The sequence below is a fragment of the Chinchilla lanigera genome, unplaced genomic scaffold, assembly GCF_000276665.1.
Source record: "Chinchilla lanigera isolate Chin_1 unplaced genomic scaffold, ChiLan1.0 scaffold00061, whole genome shotgun sequence".
Classification (NCBI taxonomy): Eukaryota; Metazoa; Chordata; class Mammalia; order Rodentia; family Chinchillidae; genus Chinchilla; species Chinchilla lanigera.
The window spans coordinates 7,372,521-7,398,097 of record NW_004955462.1 but is presented as its reverse complement, the minus strand read 5'-3'; the positions used below and the strand labels follow the sequence as shown (position 1 = coordinate 7,398,097).

Below are 25,577 nucleotides of genomic sequence, written 5' to 3'. Positions count from 1 at the left end.
TTTTTTTTTGGTTTTTCTCTGGTACCGGGAACCGAACTCACGACCTTCTGCTTGCCAGGCAGGCGCTTTGCCGCTGAGCTAAATCCCCAGGCCCCAAGAGGAGATGTATTAATTGGAGGTTATTATAACATGCAGTCTGCCCATGATCATAATTAAGAATTACTAAACAGGAAGAGCTGCTATTCAAAATCTCAGTCTTACAAGCCTGTGCTAGTACCAGATGACACACTGGCCTGTTGCTGGCTGGAAAGGACTAGTCCACACATCCTGGTGATGAGAATCCTGGTATTGTCTAGAGTCTAGACTGAACCTTTCATACACAAGGGGTTTTGTGTTATTGAAGTTTGTATTCCTAGTGTCTATCTTCTCAGTTTTGTCACACAGTGTGTACTTAATAATAAATATGTATTCAATGCCTGACAAGCCAATGTCAGGGAAGGGAATTTTTTCTTGTCAGTTTGGCAGGAACTTTGAGGTATTCAAATGCTTACCCAAAGTTGAGGACATACAGAAGAATCAAAGTTTAATTGTGTACTAGAAGCCCTATAGATCAGACGTGTAGATTCTGTCCTACCTTTCATGTTTCCCAAGGCTTGGAAAAGAAAAATACAATGGTCAATTGCCTTACAATTTTTCAGAAGACCGAATAGCCAAGGCTTTTCTTTCTCTCTTACTTCTCTGTCCCCCTCTATTCACAGCTCCCTGCATCCCCAAGCTTTAATAAATCTAGTCACAAAGGCAGTGACTTACTGATGAGTCAGGAGCCTTCATCATGTAATACAAGTAATGTAATTATCCATGGTACACAGAATACTACCATCACACATCTGTTTCAATTCATCAGTTCCGTCTTGGGACAACTACATTAAATAAACCATCACTACTGCAATATTTACAGAATTTTGAGGACAAGTCCTCTACTGAAGGAAGCATATTTCCCTAAGGTTTATAGGCATCTAATTTTTCTTAGTGTATTCCACACTGTTTGTGAATTGCAAAGAAGTTTGTTTCCCTTAAGATAAATGCCTTCAAACTATAAATATTCCTATTTCCCTATATATTTTGGGTTTCCTATCCACAGACATGTTGAGAACACTAGAAAGTCAAAACTTACCTTTGCCTTAAAGAGATGATTTACCAACCACTCCTATTCTAGGAAAGGTTTTTTTTTTAAGGTGCTGGGATCACACCCAGGGCCTCACACATGCTACCTAAACACTCTACTGAACTCCACTCCAGTGCATTCCTAAAACAATTTTAAAAGCTTGATATACAGCCATTACTAGTGTTAAATGGACAGAGATTTCACATCTTCCCTTGATAACCTTTTTCCAGTGTTTCACCATCTTTGCTGTGTCTAATCGAATTTTTTCTTACTTTCAAATACATACATTTTATCATTTTATTCTGGAAAAAAAGATCTAGGACAAGCTGAGCCCCTCATTAGTGATCAGTAATACAGTCTGCATGCGAAGAATTAGACACTGGCAGCCATTTCCCAAATGTAACTGAGAGCTGTCTGTGTAGGATGCATTAAAATAGCTTACTCCTCAGCAAGCAAAGATGGTGGCTCTGGTCTGAGATTAATTTTCAAATTGAGTCCAAACCCAAATAAGTCACAGATAAGTTCTATTTTAATGCTGATTAGGATTTTTAATTTTCATTAAGAGTGGGATCACAAAGTAGGAAAAGCCTGAAAATACTCATTAGATTTAGAAAAATGAAGGTCAGTGTAACTTTAGTAAGCACCACTTTACTGCAACATGGAGGCAGAAGCCAGAATTAGTACAGGTTGAAAGGCTGATAAGGGGAATAAGGAAATGAAGTAAAATACAGCCTAGTTTTCAAAATGTTGGTTCTAGGGAGGAAAGAAAGGACAGTAGCCAGAAGAGAAAGGAGACACAGGGCAGGAATGACTCTGTGTTAAAATGAGAGACTTGAGTCTAGAGTTTAGAAGTAATTAGAATAAAAAAACTGTATTATATAATAAAATATTCAAATTTTTATACCAGTTTTTAAATATTAAAGGTGAACTAGAACTATCCTTATATAATGTATAAATCTAAACACATCCTCTTTTATCCATGTCTCCCTAAAAGAAGGTAGAGTAGATGAAGAGTATGCTAAAGGAAATGCATAACAGAATGACAACTTCTCTTCTTTCCTCACTGCTTCAGGTAAGATAATCACATAGGTGCAACTTTAAATCTCCAACCATATGTACTTTACATACAATAGCACAGCGATCAGAAAAGAGTACATGAGCCGTGAAAGTGTTCCATAGGAGTATTAAATATTCCATATTCATACACCCTGTGACCTGAGGGCTACAAACATGAAATATCTTGGTAGAGCAAATATTTAATACAGTTTCATTTGACTTAAGAGCTCAAAGCTAAATGTCACATATTGATTTATTTCTGAACTGGCAACGAGGTAGTGAAATTGGGAAGGCAGACGAATTTCTGATTAAAATGTGGGAAACTGACAAGCAAAGCTTTGATGATGATTGTCCAGTTTTATAATGAAATCACTAGCAGAAGACAAACAATGTGTTTCCAATAACGTTGTGAAATGATTTTTTAAAATGTCATTCTGATCTATGCTCAACATAAAAATTTAAAATTCTGAATAAAAGTTATAATCTCTGAGATTACACCTAGCTACTTAAGAGAATCCACCTCAAAAGTACAGGTAATATCCAGCAGAAATGAAGGACAAAACAGGGCTAAGAGAATAGAAACTGTGGCCTTCACTATCTTTTGCCAACACAAGTGAAAACTGATGAAATGAACTTCTGTGTTCCCAATGTGAAACGAATGGCAACATTTACTACAATTTGGGCTTTTTTTGTTCATCGTAAGAATTCTTCACACAATTCTGATTTCTAAAATAAGTCTAGTTGTATTTTCTTTCTATAATGCTGATTTCACATAAGAAACAATTCTTGAAGATCGTATCTTCTAAATTCTAAGATATTGGTAGAAATTAAACAATTATAAATGGTATTTCCCTTTGTTGAATAATATTCTGAAAATTTAACTTTATGTTTGTCATAAAATAACTATTTTAGCTTTAGTCTAATTATAATGTAAGAAGAATGTTATATAATTATAAAAGGTAATTGTAAATGTTGAATATTATGCAAAGAATATTTTAGTAGAATAGCTGATATTCACTAGCTAACATGTAATGATTAAAGCACAATTACTTACAGATGTCTAATTTTAGGTCCTGATGATGAAATTTGATTTACTAATAGTGTAGTTTGCTATAAATTCTTGGCAACAGTTTGACGACAGGTTAGATTTTCTAGTCAACATAGACTGTAACTAGATGTATGGAGTAAATTGCTGGGCCCTTAAAGTTCAGTCTGCTCCAAATGATCGCTCTTACTCTCTTCCTAAAATCACTTAGGCTCAAAGTCTATTACTCTCTGGTACACAGTGCTCCTAAACTCATATAACCCTAACTGGTTTTTAAATAGTAAAAATCCAAATATTTCCTAAAATATATGTTCTATAGCCTCTGCATTTGGTCATCTAACATCAGAGAACATCAAAACACAGAAAAATATTCTGGTTCTGTTAGCTCACTTTACCCACATCTCAGCTATCTCAATTAAATCACTGTGGGCTAGATTTCTGAGATTCATATTATTTTGCTTCACCTTTCTCCAATTCTCAATGAAATCTTCATTCTCATGCAGTTATATTTTATTCAAATCTGACCTTCCAACTACCTATTGTCTTTTAAAATTATTTCTAATACTATATTCCTTCTATGTGGGACATAATAAACCAAATTCCACTCCACTTACATAAAGGTCAAACCCAAGCAAAACTAACATGTCAATAATAAAAAAAGAGAAACTTCTTTGGAGAAGGTGGTAATGACCGGGAGGAGATGTACTTCTAGGGTACCAGTAACATTTTATTTTCCTAAATAGCTAATGCAACATGGGTGTGCTCATTTTGAAAATCCATTAAGCTCTCTATAATTTATGTAGTTGTTTTTATGTATTATACTTCAAATAAATCTACTAAAATTAATATAAAATATATACATATTGTGCCTGGCATAGGAAGGACTGAGACTCAGGAAGAAAAACTGTGTATATTCTCAGATGTCTCATGTTAGCATTTAAAATGTTTGTATTACTAGCTACTTTTTATGTGTAAGATGCTAGAGAATTTGGTCCTAATCAAATATTTGATTCAGATAAATTTTGTATGCAGTATGAAATACAGTGAGCCCCAGCCTCTAAGAGTGATACAAATGTAATAGGAAGACTCCAGGCCTGCACTGTCCAATACCACAGCCATAAGCCACCCTAGCTAATTTAAGGTAAATTAAAAATTCAGGTTCTGTCTGAAAGCCACATTTCAAGTGTTCAGCAAACGACATATGTTGGTCAGCACAAATACAGATCATTTTCATCACTGCAGGAAGTTGAAAGGATAGTATCTCTGGATCTAGAAGGGAATCTGTTTAAAATCGACTTCCAAATGAACTTTGCCATTAGACTCAAACTATTATATGGAAGATTTGTATAAGAGAGGAAATCCAATTCAAACCAACACAAAATTGTACAGAAAGAAGAAATGATAGAATATCAATTGTTCAAGGCTGGTGAGAGGAGGCTTGTACCTGTGAAAGTGGTTCTCAATGCTTTACAGCAACACTTTGCAATGTAAAGCTGTTTGGTACTATTTTATCTAATCCTACTTAGCAGTCCTTTAATTCATTTTTTTAACTATGTAGGTTAAATAGATATGATTAATATAACAAGTCAGATACTATTTCATGCTAAAGATTCTTCATTTTATATTTAAAATTTTAGCTAATAATCTACTTAGACATTAGCATGAAAATAAATATGATCATTACTATTCAGTAATTCAATAAGGAGCTAGATTCTCCTGGATTTGGCTAGCAATGCCACACAAGAATCACCCCTGGATACAGTTCCTATCATTATAACCACTTCTAAAACAAGGTCATTTTCTGAAGCACTGAGGAAAGTGTAATCAGAACATTTTCACCAAAATGTCCAGATCCAAGTCCACTTATATTATCTAAACTCCAATACACAGCAAAAATATTGAAAACTTTATATTAGTTCCAATGCATCTATGACACACTTATAAATTTGTCCTTTTTCCAAATTTTCCATGATGGTTGATGACAGTCTGTGGTGGTGAGGCAGCAGAAAGGTGTACATACAACTTTGAAAATACAACTGAATGATAACATAGAAAATAAAAGACTTATTCAAATGCTTCAAAAATTGTGTGTCTGTGTCCACGTGTGTGTGCGTGTCTGTGTGAGAATACATACAGAAGGGGATGGCATTTGGTAATTTAAAAAAAATGACAGGATTAAAAAGACTACAAAACAATAAGAAAGGTATGAAGGGAAAGGGAAACGATTACATTAGGAAAACATTGTTAGCAAAAAGAAAAAAGAATATACATCTAAGAGTGTACCTCCTGACTACCATTCTAGGAGAACAGAACAAAACATTGTTCTCACAGCCTTCCCCACAAGAGACAAGAATAGCTTAGTGATTACGCAGAAGTAAGATGCTTAGCACAGACCTGTTTTAGTTTACTCTTGAGGTATGGAACCAACTTGCACTCTGAAAGACCCTGTTCCCAGTCCAAGTTTGGAATGGTCAAATTTGCTAAGAGTTGCAAAGCATTCAATCACAAACTCTTCATCATTAGAGATTTGGGCTGCAAGGTCCCCAACATAATCCTGATAAAATACAGTTTTATATATAGTTAAACTATTATTTATGAGGAGACCAACTTAATAATATGATAGGAAGAAAAATAAAAGATCGGGTGTGATTCTTTTATCACTCTTGAAGTAAACTGTTAAGGGATCCTGTGGTGAGATGGCTTAATGTAAGAAGATACAGGGGCTGTGGAGACCTTAGGGATAGAGATGATAACATAAAAACAACAGCCAGAAAAAGTAGACTGGGATTTCTAAGAGCTAACCTTACTTAGAAGTTTCTAACAGGGGAGCCAATTTGGGTCATGAATAAATATTTGATGAGAGCTTAGTAACAGTAATATACCCATTTATAACACCAATTCGCAGTCTATTTTAATAGACAAAAAGCCAAAAACCATACTTACAGTAAACAGATTTTTGGTGGGTTCATCATGCTGGGAAATATTTCTAATCATTTTCATGAGCAAAGGATCCTTGAGCATCAGAGCCCTTTGCATGAGCATCTTCAGCCCATTTCCTAGAAGACAAAGCAGAACATTTCCCCATTAAAACTAAGGTTACTTCAAGTTTCATGGTTTTATGAGTCATTATAAAACATTTATACCCAGTAAAATGCACTTTATGTGTACAATTTGATTAACTTAGACGCATATATCTGCACAACCCACACTACATATCAACAGAGCATCTCCATTCATTCTAGAAAGTTCCCTCCAGTCAATCATATTCCTCAGATATAATCATTTTTCTTTTTTTCTTCTTTTCCTATTGTTTCCTGCTTTAAAATAGAGTATTTTTGCATGATCTAGATCATCATATGAAACACTATGTGCACTCTTGTGTCTGCATTATGCATTACAAATTTTTTTAAAAAAATAAACACTTTTGTTCCAGATCTATTTATTCATATGAATATTGAAAACATCTTAATTAACTATCAAAAAGCACAGGGCAAGTATTACCAAAAAAAAATTCTAAAATGTTATCTTAGATTGAACAATGAAAATAATATAATGTAATTATATTTCAACACAAAACTGGGGAGCTGTTTAATGACTGAATGAACTACTAGATGCTCAGCATTAAATATAAACTTCCAAGTACTGTACAGTGTAGAATACAAAAAAAATGTTAGATAAAAGCTCTGCACTTAAGGAATTACCTGCAAGCTGAGCATTCCAAGTAAAGAAAATAGCTTCTGCAAAGGACACAATACAGAAAAGGACACAACCGTTCGAAAAAACTGAGAGTATCAGTGCAGAATGATAAATGGCTTAGAAATAAGAAGCCAAAGGCCAGATCATACAGGGTCTTGAAATACAAGTTAAGGATTTGGGTCTTCATCCTAAGGATAACTGGAAACTATATTAAACAGGTCTAAGTAAGAAAGTGTCAGGATAAGACTGCTATCCTCAAAAGGTTTGGCCAGTGTAAAAAACAGACTGAATCATGGCATAGCATGTGGGAAGCCATCTAGGAGGCCACAGGAAAAGTCCAGGTGAGATGATGGCTGCCTAGACTTGTAGGGCAATAAGCACTGATACAAAGTGACTCACTGGAGATATGTTTAGGAGACAGAATCAAATTGGGACTTGATAACTGACTAGAGGTTGGAGTTAAGGAAGAGGAAAACTCAAAGACGACTCTCAGGGTCTTCCACTGACCTGGGAGATAGAGGCTGGTACTACCATATAACAAGAAAGGGAAATTAAAGTTGGAGAAGGCTGCGGGTATAGCTCAGTGGCAGAACAAGACTCTGGGTTCAATCTCTAGTACTGCCAAAAAGGAAGCAAAACAAAATAAAAAACCCAAGAGGACAAAACCGTAAAAGGAAGTTAGTACTTTTGGATTTAGATATATTGAGTTTAAATTGCTATGACAGTCAGGCCAGGGGATGTAGCTCAGTGGCACAGTGCCTGCCTGACAAGCATGAGGCTCTGAGTTCGATTCCCAGTATCATCAAAACAAAACAAAAAAACCTTGCTATTTACAAATTGCTATGGCAGTCTAGTGCAGAACACTCCGTTGGAAGTTATAAATGTAGGAGTGAGAAGAAATGTCTGGACTGGAGGTATAATGTTAGGAGCTGTCATATCTGATTACTACCTGAAGCTGTAGGCTAAATACAGTAACTTGGGCCTGGGTATAATATGAACTCTATTTAATGATAAAAGAAAGGAGAGTCTAAGATGCAGCAGACAAAATGCTAAGAAGAAAAAGGTTTACCAACTATGTCAAGGAACAGTAATCTAGACTTATCACAGTGAGAGACCAATGCTATAATAAATGCAACAGTTTAGAGATGCTTGTCTTCTATTACTGGAAAATAAGCAAATTAACAAAGTAAATTATGTAAAGATATTTTTCTGTAAGTCCAAACTGCTAACAGATGGAAGTTATTTCCAAAGCTTTATAACCTCAAAATTTTATTTCAGAGCAATACCTTTACAGAATAGCAGGCCTTCATGAATCAGGCATACTGCCTTATATATAGTTAGTAAATAATAAATATTATTTATTTTAGACTCTATTCTGTTAAGTCTTGTTTTGATTGCTGTCTATGCTATTTCCAGATAACTTCTGAATTTGAAAAAGGATACAAGGTCAACACACAAAATCACTATATTGTCAATGTGGTAGCAATGAGCAATAGGAAACCACATAAATATCATCCAATTGTTATAATTCTAATAAAATGTACTAATCTATATGCTGAAAATCATAAAATACTGTAGCAGCTGAATGCGTGGCATGTGTCGGGCCCTCTCCCAGAGGGCAGTTCTTTAACCACGAATGTTGCCAGTAAGGAATCTCTGGACAGAGAAACAGTAACAATAATGCTGTAGAATAAGAAGACTCTATGGCAAAAATAAAATAAACTTAATTTATTATACATATTTTATCAACCACTGTACTTACATATACAATTATTAATAAAAACTAAATTACAAATTAGTAAAACTGTAGGCAAAAATCCTCTAATATAATTAATTAGCATGTTTTTCATATTGTAATTCAGGACATATTATAGATTTTTTCTGAATTTTTATTGAGAAACCTATTTATGTATTTGTTTTTTTGAGACAGGGTTTCACTGTGCAGTTCTGGCTGGCCTTGGACTTAACTTTGTAGCCCATGAGAAACCTTTTTATAAGGAAAATGTGTTAAAGAAACGCTTTAATAAGGCAAAATGTTTATTGCTAACATAAATTATTTATATCAAATTAGCCTTTGTGGTATGCCAATTGCCCCTGAAAAATGATTCTTAAAAAAAATTTTCATGCTAAATCTCATGTAATAACAGTCAAGAGCTACCTACATTTTAACCTTAAAAACTTACTCAATTTTCACCCTCAAAACCATAAGAAATTAGGACTAAAAATGAATGGAATGATTCATATATAGATTTACTTTTTCATAGTAAGAAAGAGAAATATTTCAGTTTTAATTAAAGCATTCAAATTTAAAAACAAGTTCACTGAAACTCCAAGAGCAACAGCGAAAAGTGAAACATCATACATCAAAAGTTAAGTGAAATTGCCAAAACTAGGAAATACTGAAACTTGATTTGCTCTGTTTTAACTATGTTATCTTTTACTAACTTAATAAGAAAACACTAAAAGGGCTTCAGCCTGGGCAGTGAAGATGCAATAGTGTTCAATCAGCCAAGTCCCATACTGGGTATCAGATACCAAAGACCCAGGACTGAAATCACGGTGTCTAGACTCTCTGGCACCTGCCTTCACTTATTTACCAGTGACCAGAGGCCAACCCCCACCGCTCTCAGCACTCACGCACACCTCCTCCACCCCCACTGCACTGCCCCAACATCTTTGAATGATTATGCCAGAACTCTGCATGCCTCAGGAATCTCTTCTGACTGGCTACTCCCTAACTCTCTTGTTTGAAGTGATGCTCTGGTTTCTGAACTTCAGCAGATAATGGCAAGCAAGAGCAAAGGGGGCTGTCAGAAAGGACGTTTACCAGCATTCAGCTAAAAAAAAAAAAAAAAAAAAAGCACATAGATCAAAGAGGGGCCAAACAGGACAACTGTGTGGAAAGCATGTGGATCGCTGTGAAGACTGTTGCACACTGTTCTCGGGTAAAATATTAAATAACACCATGACATCACTACCTAACCATGTGCTTTGATTGGCTGTTCTATTGCCAATAAATACTTTTATAAGTCTGGATGGCATTTGCACCTATTTAAACAAAACATACAGAGGTCTAAATAACAATGAACTGTTAATGTGTACTTTTAACTACTACTAGAATACAACCATTAACTCCTGGTTATCCCAAATATGCTTACAGGAAACAAGCTACTCACTCAGACAATTAAGTCCCTGTAAAAAGCAAGACTTGTGGCCACCAAATTTTTCAGAATAATGACAAGTGGGAGAAGAAAATCAGAATACACTAGATAACTAGAGACAATAAAATACAAATAAGGCAAAGCAGTATAATTTTGGTAGATATTGCAACATCATCTACTCTTGATGTTAAGTATTTAGAAAAATTTAATCTTATTATAGGTTTATCTTATAAAACACCTGTAAGAAAGGCAGTATTGGGGCTGGGGATTTAGCTCAGCTATACAATACCTGCCTGGCAAGCGCAAGGTCATGAGTTCAATTCCCGGTACTGGAAAAAAACCAAAACCAAACAAACAAACAAAAAAAAGAAAGGCAGTATTTAGACTACGAATGGATTAAAAATGAGAAAGATTTGACATTTTACTAAGAGTATCTTACTTTCGTATAGTGATTACAGTTAATAAAGCCCATATATATGTGATGTAATTAAAGAATACAGCTATATTTTACATTTGTTTTGATCATGTAATTAAAAAAATCAAACTATATTCCACATTCTTTTTGATAATGTAAATGAATGTGAATTACAACTGAACCACTGTTTTCCTTCAAAGTTATTTTAATTTTTTTCTTTGAAATATGCATGTATAATACTTGAAAATGTTTACAAAGAACTATTAATATGAATAATTCAAAGAGAAGAAAGTATTACATTCACTTTCCAACAACCCAAACTTGATATGGCTTTCTTTAATAAACTGATTAATTGGATGCTGTTATAAGTGACTTTAAAACCTACTAGCGGGGCTGGGGATTTAGCTCAGCGGCAAAGCGCCTGCCTGGCAAGCGCAAGGTCGTGAGTTCGGTTCCCGGTACCGGAGAAAAACCCAAAAAAAAAAAAAACCAATAAAACCTACTAGCAATTATTAATACTACCTCTGAAAGGAATATCTAATTCCTGCTAGAAATTTAGAAATTTCATTTAATTTCTGATTTTCTTTTCATCCTTTTCAAATTTTGCAATGATCTCGGCAGTAGGTAGCAATAAAATCATGCCAACATTTTCCAAAAAAATTTTGTCAAAATTGAGCATTGTGAAGTACAAATTAAAGGATGGATGGCATTTCAGGTACAAGTATCCTAGATATATCTGGCTTTCTCAAAATACTGCCTATATCATTTGGCTCTATATCATTTGGCTTTCTCAAAATATTGCCTCATACTAAAAAGCCTTAGGATATTTACAATGTAATTAGGTCCATAGCCTCAGCAGTCTAATAAAATCTGAAATTTAAAAAAAATAGGAAAACCTTGAGGCTGGAATCTGATGAGTTTTGGAAAATGCTGTTCATGAAATACAGATTATGGATGTTCTGAAAACTTCATGGCTGACATGTTTGATGCTAAAAAACTGGCAAGAAAACATGGACGAATAGTGTTCTAAAAAAGGTTTGGGGGAACTCGACATACAAAGTTTTAAACTGCAATAAAAACAAAGTCTAAAAAGTAATCTAACCAGGCTATTTTATTCATTTGTGATAAATTCTTAAAATTTATATTTGAGACTATATATTCTAAAAGAGTAGGATAATTCCAAATTCAAAACTCAATGGGGTTAAATTTTCTACTCCTTCTTAGTTTGCATTTATTTCTCTTTTATTTAATAACGTTCTTTTAAAAATCTAAATATGACACTAATGGTTAATCTGTGCATGAATCTTACTCTTTTTTGGTAGTTTTCCAATTCATACCCTGAAGTCAATGAAGTTCTGACTAAATGAGATGGGAAACGGAGCTCAAATCATAAAACAGAACCTGGGAAATATGGAGTGAGACTAGTACATCATCTGTAATCCCCCCCTTGACATGGCTACTCTTTCTTTGAAAATCTGACAGAGTTTGATCACACTTTGCATTGGCTATAGTCTGACATACGTTATTTTGATAAGAAGACCTGCCTTGTTAGATTAGGTGTGCTGTATATTCTTTGAAGGATGCCTACGTCCTATAACCAATTATAATTAGTTTGTTCCATAATATGAAAGACTTAGACATTACACTTAAGAGTATATCAGTTTTTTAACTGAATGTAAAGAAAGTGTTGAAATTCTAGAATAGCAAATGCAATCTTAATATTGTCTTACTAATTTGGAAAAAATAGAGGATGATCAATTAGAAATAATGTAAAGAGAAATTATGATATATATCAGTTACTTTAACATACATTTAATATTCTCCAGATGGACAGTAAGAAACTGCCCAATAGGAATATGAAGAGGAATTATTTTAGTAAGCATGACTTAGTCATACTCTTTAAAAGTGTGTTATTTTTATTGTACATTACATATACTGTAATTTTGCTTTTTCTATTTTAGAAAACTATTTCATAAAAAAATGATGTTAAAAATCAGACTAGTCAGTTGAACATGGTTTACTAATGATTAGTGACACAAAGGTGATTCCATGAATGTAAGTACTTTTAAGGGCACACTTTCATAGATATGGAATCTCTAACCTTATAAATGAGTCTATATAAAAAAAGTCAGTAGACTTCTCCAAAACAAACAGAGCTAACGTGAAATATATTGAGGAAGACAAGTCATGGTTGTTCATGCCTACAATCTTAGCTCCTCAGGAGGCTGAAACAGGAGAATTACAAGTTTAAGTCCTGCCTGGACAACTTACAGAGACCCTGCCTCAAATAATAAAAAGGACTGGGGATGTAGTTCAGTGGTAGAACACTTGCCTAGTAGGTGTAAAGCCATGGGTTCAATCCCTAGTATAAAAAAGAAGAGGAGGAGGAGGAGAAGGAGGAGAGGGATAAGGGGAAGGAGCGGTGAGGAGGGCTGAATTCTTAGAACATAATTTGATTAAAATGTGTCAAAGACAAAAGGGTTCTTATGTTTACCCTAGTAGTCTACTTCTAGGAACTTAAAAATTTATAGTTATGGTAAACATTTATGACTATGATGTATTATTTTCATTATGTTTGCTTATGTATGTGTTTATGTGATAAACTGGAAAAAAATCTAAACATAATGTAATAATATTTGAATAACAGGGATGAAACAGAATATTATACACCTATTAGAAATAATTTTTGAAGAATATTCAATGACAAGTATGCTCATAATCTATTTTAAAGCAACATATAAAAATTATACATACCACAGAATCGCAATATATTATTATTTTTTAAGTCACTAGAAGAAAGTGTACCAAAATCTTAACTAGCTATCTCTAGGTCTGGAATAGCAGAAAGTTATTCTCGGGGGCTGGGGATTTAGCTCAGCGGCAAAAGCGCCTGCCTGGCAAGCGCAAGGTCGTGAGTTCGGTTCCCGGTACCGGAGAAAAACCAAAAAAAAAAAAAAAAGAAAGTTATTCTCATGTTCATATAGTCTTGTACTTTATTTTATTGAAGTGTTGAGGATCGAACCCAGGACCTTTGGCATGCTCTACCACTGAGCTGAGCATGTAACCCCAGTTCTGTACTTTCTAAATTTTCCACAAGAAATTTATATTTTTAATAACAAAAATTTTTAAGGAAAATAAGATCTTACAAATCAAGCAAAGAGTGTAAAACAAAATACCTATTCTAAATGTTAAAACACTTAACCACTTACCTGTGGTATATAGTCAGTGTATGTAAACATTGACTTAAACTGATCATCCATGCTTATGTGAGTAACGCACACACATTGCTATTTGTTTGTAGTTTTTGTTGCCTAAGAATAAAATAATAGATATAGTTAGGTCACACACACACACATACACACAATACCTACTTGAATTATTAGGGTAAAACTGTTAAGGTACTGAGTAAAATCCTTATACTTTAACATGGAAAATATTTTGAGCTACCTAACTCAAATGCAAAGCTTGGGTCATACTCATGTTTTCTGGGATACATATCTGGAAACATTTTCAGGATACACTATCTATTTGACACGGTACACTTTGGAAAAAAATTAGCCACAACCCTAAAAATGTATCATTTATTTTTTAATAGCCGAATACAAGGTCACTGACCTCCCCGTTCTTACTGTTTTATCAAAATACATGGTTAATACAGTCCCTTGACAGCAACAGTGTTTGAGACACAGTACACAAAAATGTGTATATCATTCATATGAATCAAAAACTGGAAATAGCTAAATGATAAAAGAAGTATAAATTATTTGTAACACAAAAATATAAATGACTATCAAATGCTAAAAGCTATAAGCTATGTATGACCTAAAGAATATCTCAGAATTTGTTATATTGCATTTCTATCATCTTATTTAGTGAAATTCTGTATTGTTTCTAATTTTTTTATTCTCTTTAAAAGATAAAAAAAGAAAATATCTCAGAATTTGTCAGGTTAGATTGTTCTCAGCTAGGGATGTAGCTCTGGGTAGAATGTTTGCTTATATATAGAGTTAAGATGTATGAGAGAAAATAGTATTTAAAATCTTAAGATGAATATTAGTCAGTAGTGACAGAAGATATATTATTTATACTCTATTTGAGGGTGAGAATTTTATTTAGAGGGAAGAGTAATGAAAAAAGTGTGGAATTCCTCCAAATAAGAGTAGAGACAAACAAACTAGGTATCTTTCCCCCCAATGTTTTGTTCTTGAGATCACAGCAATTTAAAGATTCACAGATATTGTTACATTTTCAGAAGTCATATGTTTACTTGCTGAAGGCATTCATTTATACTTATTTTAAAACCTCAGAGCAGAGTCATCATAGGAAAACATACTTATACAGGTTTTCAGGACGTGAAGGCGAAAAATGAAAAAAAATCCTACTTTATTCCTCAATGAGACATGTATCTCAGGTTTTGGTCAAACAGTATATCATAGTATTGTTTGTTCTTCTCAGAGTGTGTTATTATAAAATCTTTTCAAATACAAAAATGGTAATGGTGATGGGCTACCAACTGATGAAAGGACAAAGAAGTCTGAGAACACAAAAGAAAAATCTTATAATTAGCAATACTGCTTTCAACAACACAGAGGTATCCCTTTGTGCTTGGTCTAAACAAAAGCTGGACCGAAAAAAAAAAAAAAAAAAAAGACTATAACCAGTGCTACACCAAACATATTGTTATCCGTCAGAGGTGATGATAGATCTAATGGATCACAATATTATATACAAAGATTTATCTAAGCCGAGTTGCTGATGTCTTCTGGATTCTGTCTGGGTGAAGGTTCTGTTAGAATTCAACAAGTGATCTACAAATACCTGCGCAATTAATTTTCTCACTTAGAATTTACTTAGGGAATGAAAAATAGTACAAACTGGCATTTGCCTTTCCATTAAAAAAAGTGTAAATATTTTACAAATGCTCTTATTGCCCACATGTTACTTTCCTGATTCTAGTTCAGATCCTGTTGCTACAAATCACAGTATTTCCTTTCCCATTTAAGAAAGTGCAACAGAGCTGGGGATTCAGCTCAGTGGCACAGCGCCTGCCTGGCAAGCACAAGGTTGTGAATTTGATTCCCGGTATCAGAAAAAAAAAAAAAAAAAAGGAAAGTACAACATATAAACAAAGACTACAGTGTATAAATCACAGGTAGCTTATTCATTATATCATAAATGATTATGTAACTCATTAATTTCTTGACAAAAATGCAGGCTATAACTTTATAGCATCTAGTAAATAGCTGAGAGCCACAACAAAATAACAAAGCATTCTAGGAAAAAAGTGAGCATGTGGAGAGGGAAGATACCTGGAAATACAACCTGATTTCACCCATTCAATCCCAATTGATCACAGAAAGTCTTGCTGGCAGCCAATAATTATTATTATTACTTAAAGACTGATCTACAGATCACATAGCAATAAACAGCCAATAGAAAGATTAAATGGTCCAAGTAAAATTAAGAGTTTACCCTTTACCATAAGCTAATAAATACTCTTCTTTGCTCAGTGGAAAAAGGCTGAGTTCTAAAAAAATAAACCTCAAGAAAAACAATTACATACAATAAATAAATTCCTACAAGAAACAGGATTGAAGGGTATGGTTTTCACATAAGAATTCATGACTAGAAACCATAAACTATAGCTACCCAGCTATGATTCCTCCATATTCTGCAACTGGCAGCATTTCAAAAGGTCTCCTATAAGACTAATAGACACCGATTATTCCCTAATGACACCCCAAGTAAAAACAGGCTGCCAACAATTGGTATGCTGGCACGGCACCAAAGGTTATGTGACTTTTAGGCAGACCAATGAAAAGACGGGATATTTTGAGAACTACATTCTTAATGACTGGAGGTGGATTAGTCAAGTCTTTTCAAGTAATAGGGGCAGGATAGAAAAAAATGGCATAGTCATTATGTTTCCTTTGGTATTTTTAATGGTAATAAATGTAAGTCCATTATTGGCCATTAAGTGCAGAAGTCATAAGTACTTTGAAAGCATTTCCATAGGAATTCACCTTTAATTAGCTAGGTCATCATTTGGAAGTGTTACTGAATATCTTAGCATTTATGCAGCCATTTCCCTCAAAATTGATCACGCCTAGCTAAAGGCAGTTAAGGTACTACCTGAAAAAACTGGTCATTAACTCCACTAACTGACTTTGTTGGTAATATTGCACTTAGTATAAAGGACATTCCATAGTTTATAAGAAACATTGCCCCTCTTTTTCTTTTTAAAGAAATTTATAGCTGTAGTTCAGCTCGAACTGAAGGAGAAAAATAAATCAGCTCTCTGGGCCGCTCTCATGACGGATTTTTTTACTTATTAAAGGGCAAAACACATGCTGATGGGTTTTGAATTTTAAAATGTGTTCAGTTTTTTCATCTCTGAACTGATTAGTAAAAACACCACTCAGCTACTAATCTTGTAAGACACTTGGGATTTTCTATTCACAGTTATGTCAAACAGAAATATGAGTTTTGAACACCAGAACTCAAGAACAAATTTCTGCTTTTGAAACAGACCAGCAAAACTCTTTATGAAAACAGTGTGAGAAAACAAGTTATAGGCCACATTATTAGCCAAATTCTCCTTCTCTTTTACCCCATGTCTTCATTCAGAGTAGAATTGTCTCTTTGAAGTCACAAAGGCTTCATGCAAAGGTAACAAAAGCGGGAATATAAGCACACCTATTAGGTTAGAGCAGCATTAAGGTGACAGATTACCCTGAAAAATCTATATGAATAAAACACATTTCAAAAATCACATGTGTCTTTACATTTACTATGACATTAGAGCCCATAAAACCCTATCAATACAGTACAATGAAAGTATTACAGTATAAAACTACCACTTAAAAGATAATTGCAGATAGATAACAATGGAACTTAATTTATTAGAGCATTTACTGTAGACACATACTCAGTTCCATTAGATAGCTTTAAAGAGGATTTGGACAAATCAGTTTTAAGATTACAACTATATGGATAGTTCTCAATTTTAAAAAATCTAAAAGATAACAACAAATAGTTATTAACTAAGAGTTAAGTGGGAAAAAAGAATCTGTAAGTTACAATGGCTAATAAAACAAGGTCTGGGATGATTTTTATATATAATTATTTAACACTATGAGAAACAAACTAAATCTACCATTAAGCTAGCCAATTCTTTATAGTACTAACTAGTCATTAAGTGAGTAGTCTAATATCTAACTTTTTTGATGGATTTTCATGCTTCTGTATTGTGTACAATGGTACATTTAGCTATGTTATTTTTCAATATGTCTTCAATTACTTTATTATCTTGTCCACAGAATTCTTTGAATACATCCAGAGAACACTACAACAGTTTATTTGTAATGAATCATAAAACTATGCAGACTTGTGGTACAAATGATAAGAATGAAAATAAAGCTCTTAACAGTGACTGCTTTTTAGCTTATAGGTTCAGACCCCTGACTTAATGTGCTTTGGCCAAATTTACTATCTAGAAATGGAGGCACCACAGGAAATATTCACACACACAGTTATTAACCAAGTTTTTAAAAATATAATGTCTTAAAGAAACCATCATAAAAGCCACTTCATTTCCAAACAACAGAAAATACCCCTTACGTGTTAAATATACTAACCATTTCTAAACAGTTTATGATAGACAAGTCTGAAAAGGCCACTTGCAAAATACTACTCTTTTAAAAAGTAAAGACAAATTTTCTCTTCATTTTATAAGGCTGTTGGTTAGTTAAATAGTAAGTCATTAATATATAATGAAAAAAGTAAACAATATGATGAGAAAACTTAAAAGGTGTTCAGAACTTAACATTGTCATTTTTCACTTAAGGATATAAGACAGATGGTCAAAGGAAATAACCCTCAATTTCTATGTGATCAAAGTTAAGAGTTCAATAGTATCTGCTCTGGTGATCTCCAATAATAAGGGAAATCTGATTTGTCTAAACTGGAGAAAAAATAAAAAACTTATCACTTAACACAACTTACATTGACTCTAAATGCTGATGAAATCTTTCTATAGCTCTGTTAAATGGTCTAAAATCCAGAGTATCTAAATATAATCTAGGTAAAACTAAATCAGGTACCATTATTACTCTCAAAACCAATTTTGGGTCTACTCACAAAATATTAAAACATATCAATTTGAAACTACTTAGAAACAAATTTGTCTTCCAATGAAGATAATACAGTGTAACATTACTCAATAAAAATTTGTGTACTTTTGAAATGATTCACATGAAATTGTCAAACAGGATTGATGTGCGCTACTGAATCTAGGAATCATAATTTTTCTGCCAGAACTAATAAAGTTAGTTTCTATACAAATCAGCCATACAAATTAACACTTACATACCTACAACTCTTAAACTTAGAAAAATAAAAGTTCATATAGTAATTTTAATCAAGATTTAAATTATGACTCAAGCCTTTATACCAGTACTAGTAGTATTCAGTACTATATCACTGATCAGTATAGCTTTAGTGATTAAAGGAAAATGTATCTAAGCTAGTTAACTTTTTAATTATACATGGGTTCATTAATTATACATAAAAATGCTTAAGACAAGTCAAGCACTAGGATATTTATTATGATTTACAGCTATTACAATTATAAATATAAAAAAGCTTAGCAACATCAGCATGTAACTATTAATTCCTCAACTGTTATGGACACATTTCTCTAATTACTGAGAAGGAAATACAGGAATGAAATTCTCACTTATGGGAAGAGGACAATAACCAGACTAAGAAAATTTATGGGCCCCTCTGCCACTGTGGGAGCCTTAGAGAGCCTTGGTGAGCCATGTAGGAGGGGAAGAAATCCCACCTACCACCCCTCTACCATTGAAGGATCCTTAGGGAGCTTCAGTGAGCCATGCAGGAGGGGAAAACCCCACTCACCATCATTCCAACATCTCCAGAGCCTCAGTCTGGAGGAGCCTAGGTGCCTGGCTCATCCTCTTACACTATGGGAAGGACAGCCAGCACAGGAAGCACCCAAGGCATGGCAACCAGCTTGCCCAGAAGAACCAGGGTAAATCTACTCTAACAACAATCACTTTGCACACAAACTCCTAATTTACAATTGGTTCTGTTACATAACTATAGACTTTGCTCCTGTGGTCTAAAGTTCAAAATGAGAAGTTACCACAGTTTCTCAGTTTCTAAATTGTGATTGATGCTCTCATTATTGCTAACTGTACTACTGTAGCGAGGATGTCATATCTGTTGCAATCAGTTGTTTTCTTTGGTGTAACAATATTTGGAAGCTCTGGGGTAATAACCTCACCACAGCCCTAAACCAAAAGTTTGGGGACTGAGCCAAACAGAAACCAATATACCACTCTCAATTAATTGGGAAGGTAGGATCTTGGGATAGACACAAACCAAGAAACTCCTACACACTGAAGGTATCTCTAAAGTACAGACTTCTCTTGGAAAGGCCTTGATACTAGTGATATTGTTACCTACTGCCAAAACTCAAAAGGATCATCACAGAAAACAAAATAAAATGTTTTTGAAATAGAAAATGTTAAGATAAAGGAGTACAATGTAACCTCAGACCTCCAGCCCACCTAGAACAAGTCCAGGAGACATCAACATAGAAGTCACACACTTGAAATTTCTGAAATGACAGCAACTGAAGTAAAGAAACAACTCTATCAGGCTATACTAGAAATCAGATCAGAAAAAATTTCTCAGGTAAAAAAAGAAATGACAGCCACATTGAAGGAATTGTTCAGCATATCTAAAGAAGACATAGATAAAAACAGAGGAGCACAGAAAACATAGAGGAGCATTGAATGAACAATATAATAATTCAGATGCATAAAACAGATTCAAAGAGATATCCAGGATATTAAAAATTCCATTGAAAGCTGGCAAAACCACTTGAATGAAGGTGAAGATAGACTTTCAGACCTTAAAGACAGAGTTGTAGCTAGCATACACAAAAGGGAAGATCTCTTACAAATAACAAGGAACCAGGAAACAAAGATTCACAGCTGCAAAATGATGCAAGGAAAAACAATGTAAGACCGATAGGTGTCAACAAAAAAGGAGTCAAAACAAATGACATAAAAAGTCTATTCGCAGAAGTAATATCAGAAAATTTCCCAAGCATGGGAAAAGAATCTGACATACAGTTAAGTAAAGCATATAGACATAACCAAAATAATCTACACCCAGACATATAATAATCAAGATTCCAGAAACTGAGCACAAGAACAGAATATTACAAGCTGTAAGAGAAAAGAAACAGATCACCTATAAAGGAAAACACATGAGAATCACAAAAGACTTCTAAACACAAACCATCAAGTCAAGAAGAACTTGGAGTGAGGAATTTCAAGTCCTGAAAGAAAACAACTTCCAACCCAGATTGATGTACCCTGCAAAACTATCTCTAAAAATTAATGGAGAAATAAGATACTTACACAACAAAGTACAGTTGAAGAAATTCATGACCACCAAACCAACCCTAAAAAAGTACTGAAAGATATTCTAGAAGGACATAAAAATGATCACAATTCCAAGAACAACAGCAGAAAGAAAACACCAGGCAGGGCAAGCAGTTAAACAGACTGGAAAAGTAGGGAAAGAATAACAGGAAAATAACATGACAAAGATAAGCCAATACATATCAGTTATAACCAATAATGTAATTCACCAATCAAAAGAAATGGACTGGCGGAGTGGATCAAGAAACAAAATCCAACAATATGCTGTATACAAGAAACACATTTAACTCAAAATGAAATTCACAGACTGAAAGTCAAAGGATGGAAAACAATACTCTACGCAATAGGAATGCAGAAAAAAGCAGGAGTAGCTATTCTGTTTGCAGACAATGTGAACTTTAAACCAAGAATGATCAAAAGACATAAAGAAGGTCACTACATACATGTCAGGGTAAAATTTCAAGAGGAACAGATAACAATCATAAATATATATGCCCCAAATATGAGAGCACCCAATTATATAAGACAAATATTAATAGACATTAAGAAGTCAAATAAACAATAACACAACTATAACAGGGCACCTTAACACTCCACTATCACAGAGAGATAGATCAACTAGACAAAAATCAGGAAGGAAATAACAAAATTGAACTGAACTTGTGAACAAATGGACTTAGTAGATGTTTATAGAGTGTTTCACCCAACAACATCAGAATATAGTCATCCTTTACTATATCGCAGTTCACTTACTGTGGCTTCACTGTACCATGTTTTTTTTTTTTAAATATCTAATTCTGTATCGCAGAATTTTCACTATATTGTGGGATTTTGTAGTATGCAGTACTTAACTCATGAGTATCCATATAGAATTTTACATGTTGTTAAAATTATGGGGATTTAAGATTGTAGAAATTGTTTAAGAGCATATGAAGTGTTTATAAGAGTGTGGGAAAGGTTAATAAGAGAGTGGGAAAGGTTTATAGGAGTGTGAAAGGGGTTAATAAAGCCTTAAAATATATATAAATAATAAAATAGATATAATGCCACTATTTTGTGGATTCTCACCTATCATGGGGGTCTCTGGAACATAACTCCCATGATAGGTGAGGGATCACTGTACACACATTCTTCTTTGCTGCACATGGGATGTTCTCTAAAATAGACCATATACCAGCCCATGGAACATGCTTAGGTAAATGCAAAGGAATTGAAATTATCCTATGCATATTATCTGACTGTAGTGCAAAGAAATTGGAAATAATAGTTTCCAAAAGAAATCACAAAAACTCCATAAACACATGGAAATTAAATATCCTCCTGAACAACCACTGGGTCAAGATGTAATTGAGGAAGAAATTAAACAGTATCTACAATCAAATGAAAATGCAAATTCAACTTACTGGAACCTGTGGGATGGAATGAAAATAGTCCTCAGAGGGAAATTTACAGTGGTGAATTCTCACATAAGGAAAACAGAATGAGCACAAACAGACAACCTAATGCTGCACCTCGAGTTTCTAGAAAAAGAAGAGCAAGTCAAGCCCGAAGCCCCAAAGAAGGGAGGAAATTATAAAGATCAGGGCAGAAATTAATGAAACTGAGACTAAGAAAACAATAGAATGAATTAATGAATCAAAGAGTTGGTTCTTTGAAAGAATAAATAAAATTGATAAACCCCTAGCCAACCTTATCAAAAAAAGGAAGAAGTCTCAAATTCATGCAATAAGGAATGAAAAGGGTGAAATCACTACACATCCTGTGGAAATTCAGAAGATCATTAATACCTACTTTAAAAATCTTTAGTCTTATAGGATGGGAAACACAGAAGTGGGCAGATTCCTAAAAACATATGAATTACCAAAGATGAATTAAGAAGATATAAAAATACTGAAGTTAACACTCAAAAATCAATAGCATTCCTGTACATAAACAATAAACTCACTGAGAGAGAAATTAGGGAAATCACATCCTTCACATTAGCATCCAAAAAATGAAATACTGGGGAATGAATCTAACAAGGAAGTAAAAGATCTATACAATGAAAATTACAGTACTCTGAAAAAAGAGATCAAAGAGGATTTCAGAAAATAGAAAGATATTCCTTATTCATGGATAGGAAAAACCAACATAGTGAAAATTGCCATAGTCCCAAAACTGTTATACAGATTTAATGCAATCCTGATTAAAATACCATTAGCATACCTCACAGATTGAGAGAAAATATTCCTAAAATGCATCTGGAAACAGAAGAGACCTAGAATAGCAAAAGCAATCCTGCATAACAAAAGCAAAGCAGGCTGCATCACAACCTCTGACTTAAAAGTATACTACAAAGCTACAATGATATAATCAATATGGTACTGGGAAAAATCAGACCTGAGGATTCTTGGAACAGAGAAGATGCTAACACAACTACAGACACACTCAACCACCTTATCTTTAACAAAGGGGTCAAGCATGTTCACTGGAAGAAAGATATCCTCTTTAATAAATGGTGCTGAGAAAAATGGCTTTCCACATGTTGAAGACTAAAACTACACCCATGTCTATCACCTTGCACTACACTAAAATCAAAATGGATCAAAGATCTAAATATTAAACCCCAAACACCAAATCTAGTATAAGAGAAAGTAGGTAGATATCTTTAAAATATAGGAGTAGGCGGAGAGTTAATGAACAAAGCCCAAACTGCATGGGAAACACTTCAAAGAATCAACAACTGGGGTTTCATCCTATTAAAAAGTCTTCGCACATCAAAAGAAATCACCAACAGAGTGAAAGGAAAACCCATGAACTGGGAAAAAAAGTTCAACTGACTGTCCCTGAGACAAAGGACTTCTTTTTAGCACATATAAAGAATTAAAAAAAATCAAGCCCCCCCCAAAATTCAAAGACCCAATCCAAAAATGCACACCTGAGATGAAATACACACTTCTCAGATGAAGAAATACAAATGGCACATAAATATGTGAAAAAATGTTCAACATCACTGGTCATTTGGGAAATGCAAATTAAAATAACACTGAGATTCCATCTCATCCCAGAAAGAATGGCTGTCATAAAAAAATCAACCAATAACAAATGCTTGCGGGGCTGTGGGGAAAAAGGAACCCTTCTCCACTGTTGGCTGGAGTGTAGACTGGCAAAACCATTGAGGAAATCAGTGTGGAGATTCCTCTAAAAACTAGGATTAGAGGTCCCATTTGACCCAGCTATTCCCCTTTCAAGTATTTTTCCAGAAGCACTGAAAACATCATATACAGTGATATATGTGCACTCATGTTTACAGTAGCACAATTTGTCATAGCTAACTAATGGAAACAACCCAAATGCCCACCAACCAAGGAATGGATAAAAAAGATGTGGTATTTTCATGAATGGGGTATTACTTGGCTATAAAGGAAGATAAACTCAAGCCTTTTTTAGGGAAATGGATGCAATTTGAGGCGATACTCATAAGTGAAATAAATCAGACTTGCATGTGTAAACATCATATTGTTTCCCTAGTATAAGAACCTGAAAGAGTAAATAAGATCCAAAAGGTACAACAGATATTGTGAAAGAGAAAGAAACTGCTAAAAAGAAAGAACAACTGGGATGGGGGAAAGGAGAAAAGAAGGATGGGGAAAAGAAATATATATCTCTATCTATATATACATATATATATATACACACACATGCACACACACACACACACACACACACACACAAAAGATAGCTAAGATAATTGTACTAGTAACTTCTATTAGTTTATTGAAAGGAACAGTTAGTGCCTATATTGTCTGATCAATTTTACATGCCTATATCCTATAAACTAGTTTGAAGAAAATACACAATAACCATTTTTAATTTCCTATCATCTTTTTTGAAATTAGTTTTTATTGTTTTTGTATTATTTTTATTGTTTTTTATTCTCTTTAAAATAAAAAAAGAAAATTTATGCCTATCATCAGCATTAAAATTACTTAATTATTTAGAATTTATTGTCTGACATTAACCTTCCACACAGGATTTTCCATTTTCATTCTCCCACAGGATCCCATATCTCTCCCAACTCCTTCACAAAACACCAAATAAACTGAGAAACATAATTCTCACTAAAATGTAAGTGGCTGAACACTCATATGCCCAACAATAAGAGGAAAGATACCAGGAGGAAGGAGAGGGTTTGGGTCCTGCCTAAATATTGAAATATAAAATTAAGAAAATACATATTGGCCAAATCAAACATGCTTTCTAGCTGGAGCTGAGCTCTTGATTTGAGACTGCTGAATATTGTTAGCACTGAGTGTTTGCATTTAATAGGAATTGAAAGCCTTCAAGGAATACATTAGTGCACTGGCTTTGTACACGTGGCCCTAAAGCCCAGGAAGAGGTCTACAAAAATCATAGCATTCTTATAATAATACCAATATAATATATTTTTATTTTATTGAAAAATTTTTTCTTCCTCTTCTCTCATAAGTATATAGTTGAGTTATCCAGAAGCTATATGACATATAGCAGCACCATCGATTGGGAAGCTATGACAGCCAGCTGTAGTCCAATAAACTTGATTAAATATAAAGAGATTTGTAAAATATAAAACAATGCCACTGTTTTATTTTTTAAAGTTATT

At 33.9% G+C, this 25,577-nt stretch overlaps 1 protein-coding gene across 8 annotated transcripts in view; it reads right to left on the bottom strand.

Moving 5' to 3' along the window:
* LOC106150043 overlaps positions 1 to 25,577 on the bottom strand; it is an 86,058-nt gene that overhangs the window by 44,302 nt on the left and 16,179 nt on the right. For 3 of the 8 annotated variants that reach the window (XR_001236601.1, XR_001236599.1, XR_001236598.1), the window contains 2 exons: positions 13,688 to 13,789; positions 6,150 to 6,262 (listed from right to left, as the gene is read on the bottom strand). Coding sequence is in view for 4 of the 8 variants with exons in the window: in XM_013521417.1 (XP_013376871.1) it covers positions 5,611 to 5,760; positions 6,150 to 6,262 (263 nt within the window). In the remaining 4 variants the exon portion in view is untranslated. Of the gene's footprint in view, positions 1 to 5,602; positions 5,761 to 6,149; positions 6,263 to 10,352; positions 10,393 to 13,687; positions 13,790 to 25,577 lie in introns of those variants that run through there. The other 5 variants (XM_013521418.1, XM_013521416.1, XM_013521415.1 and 2 more) reach the window with 3 other exon arrangements.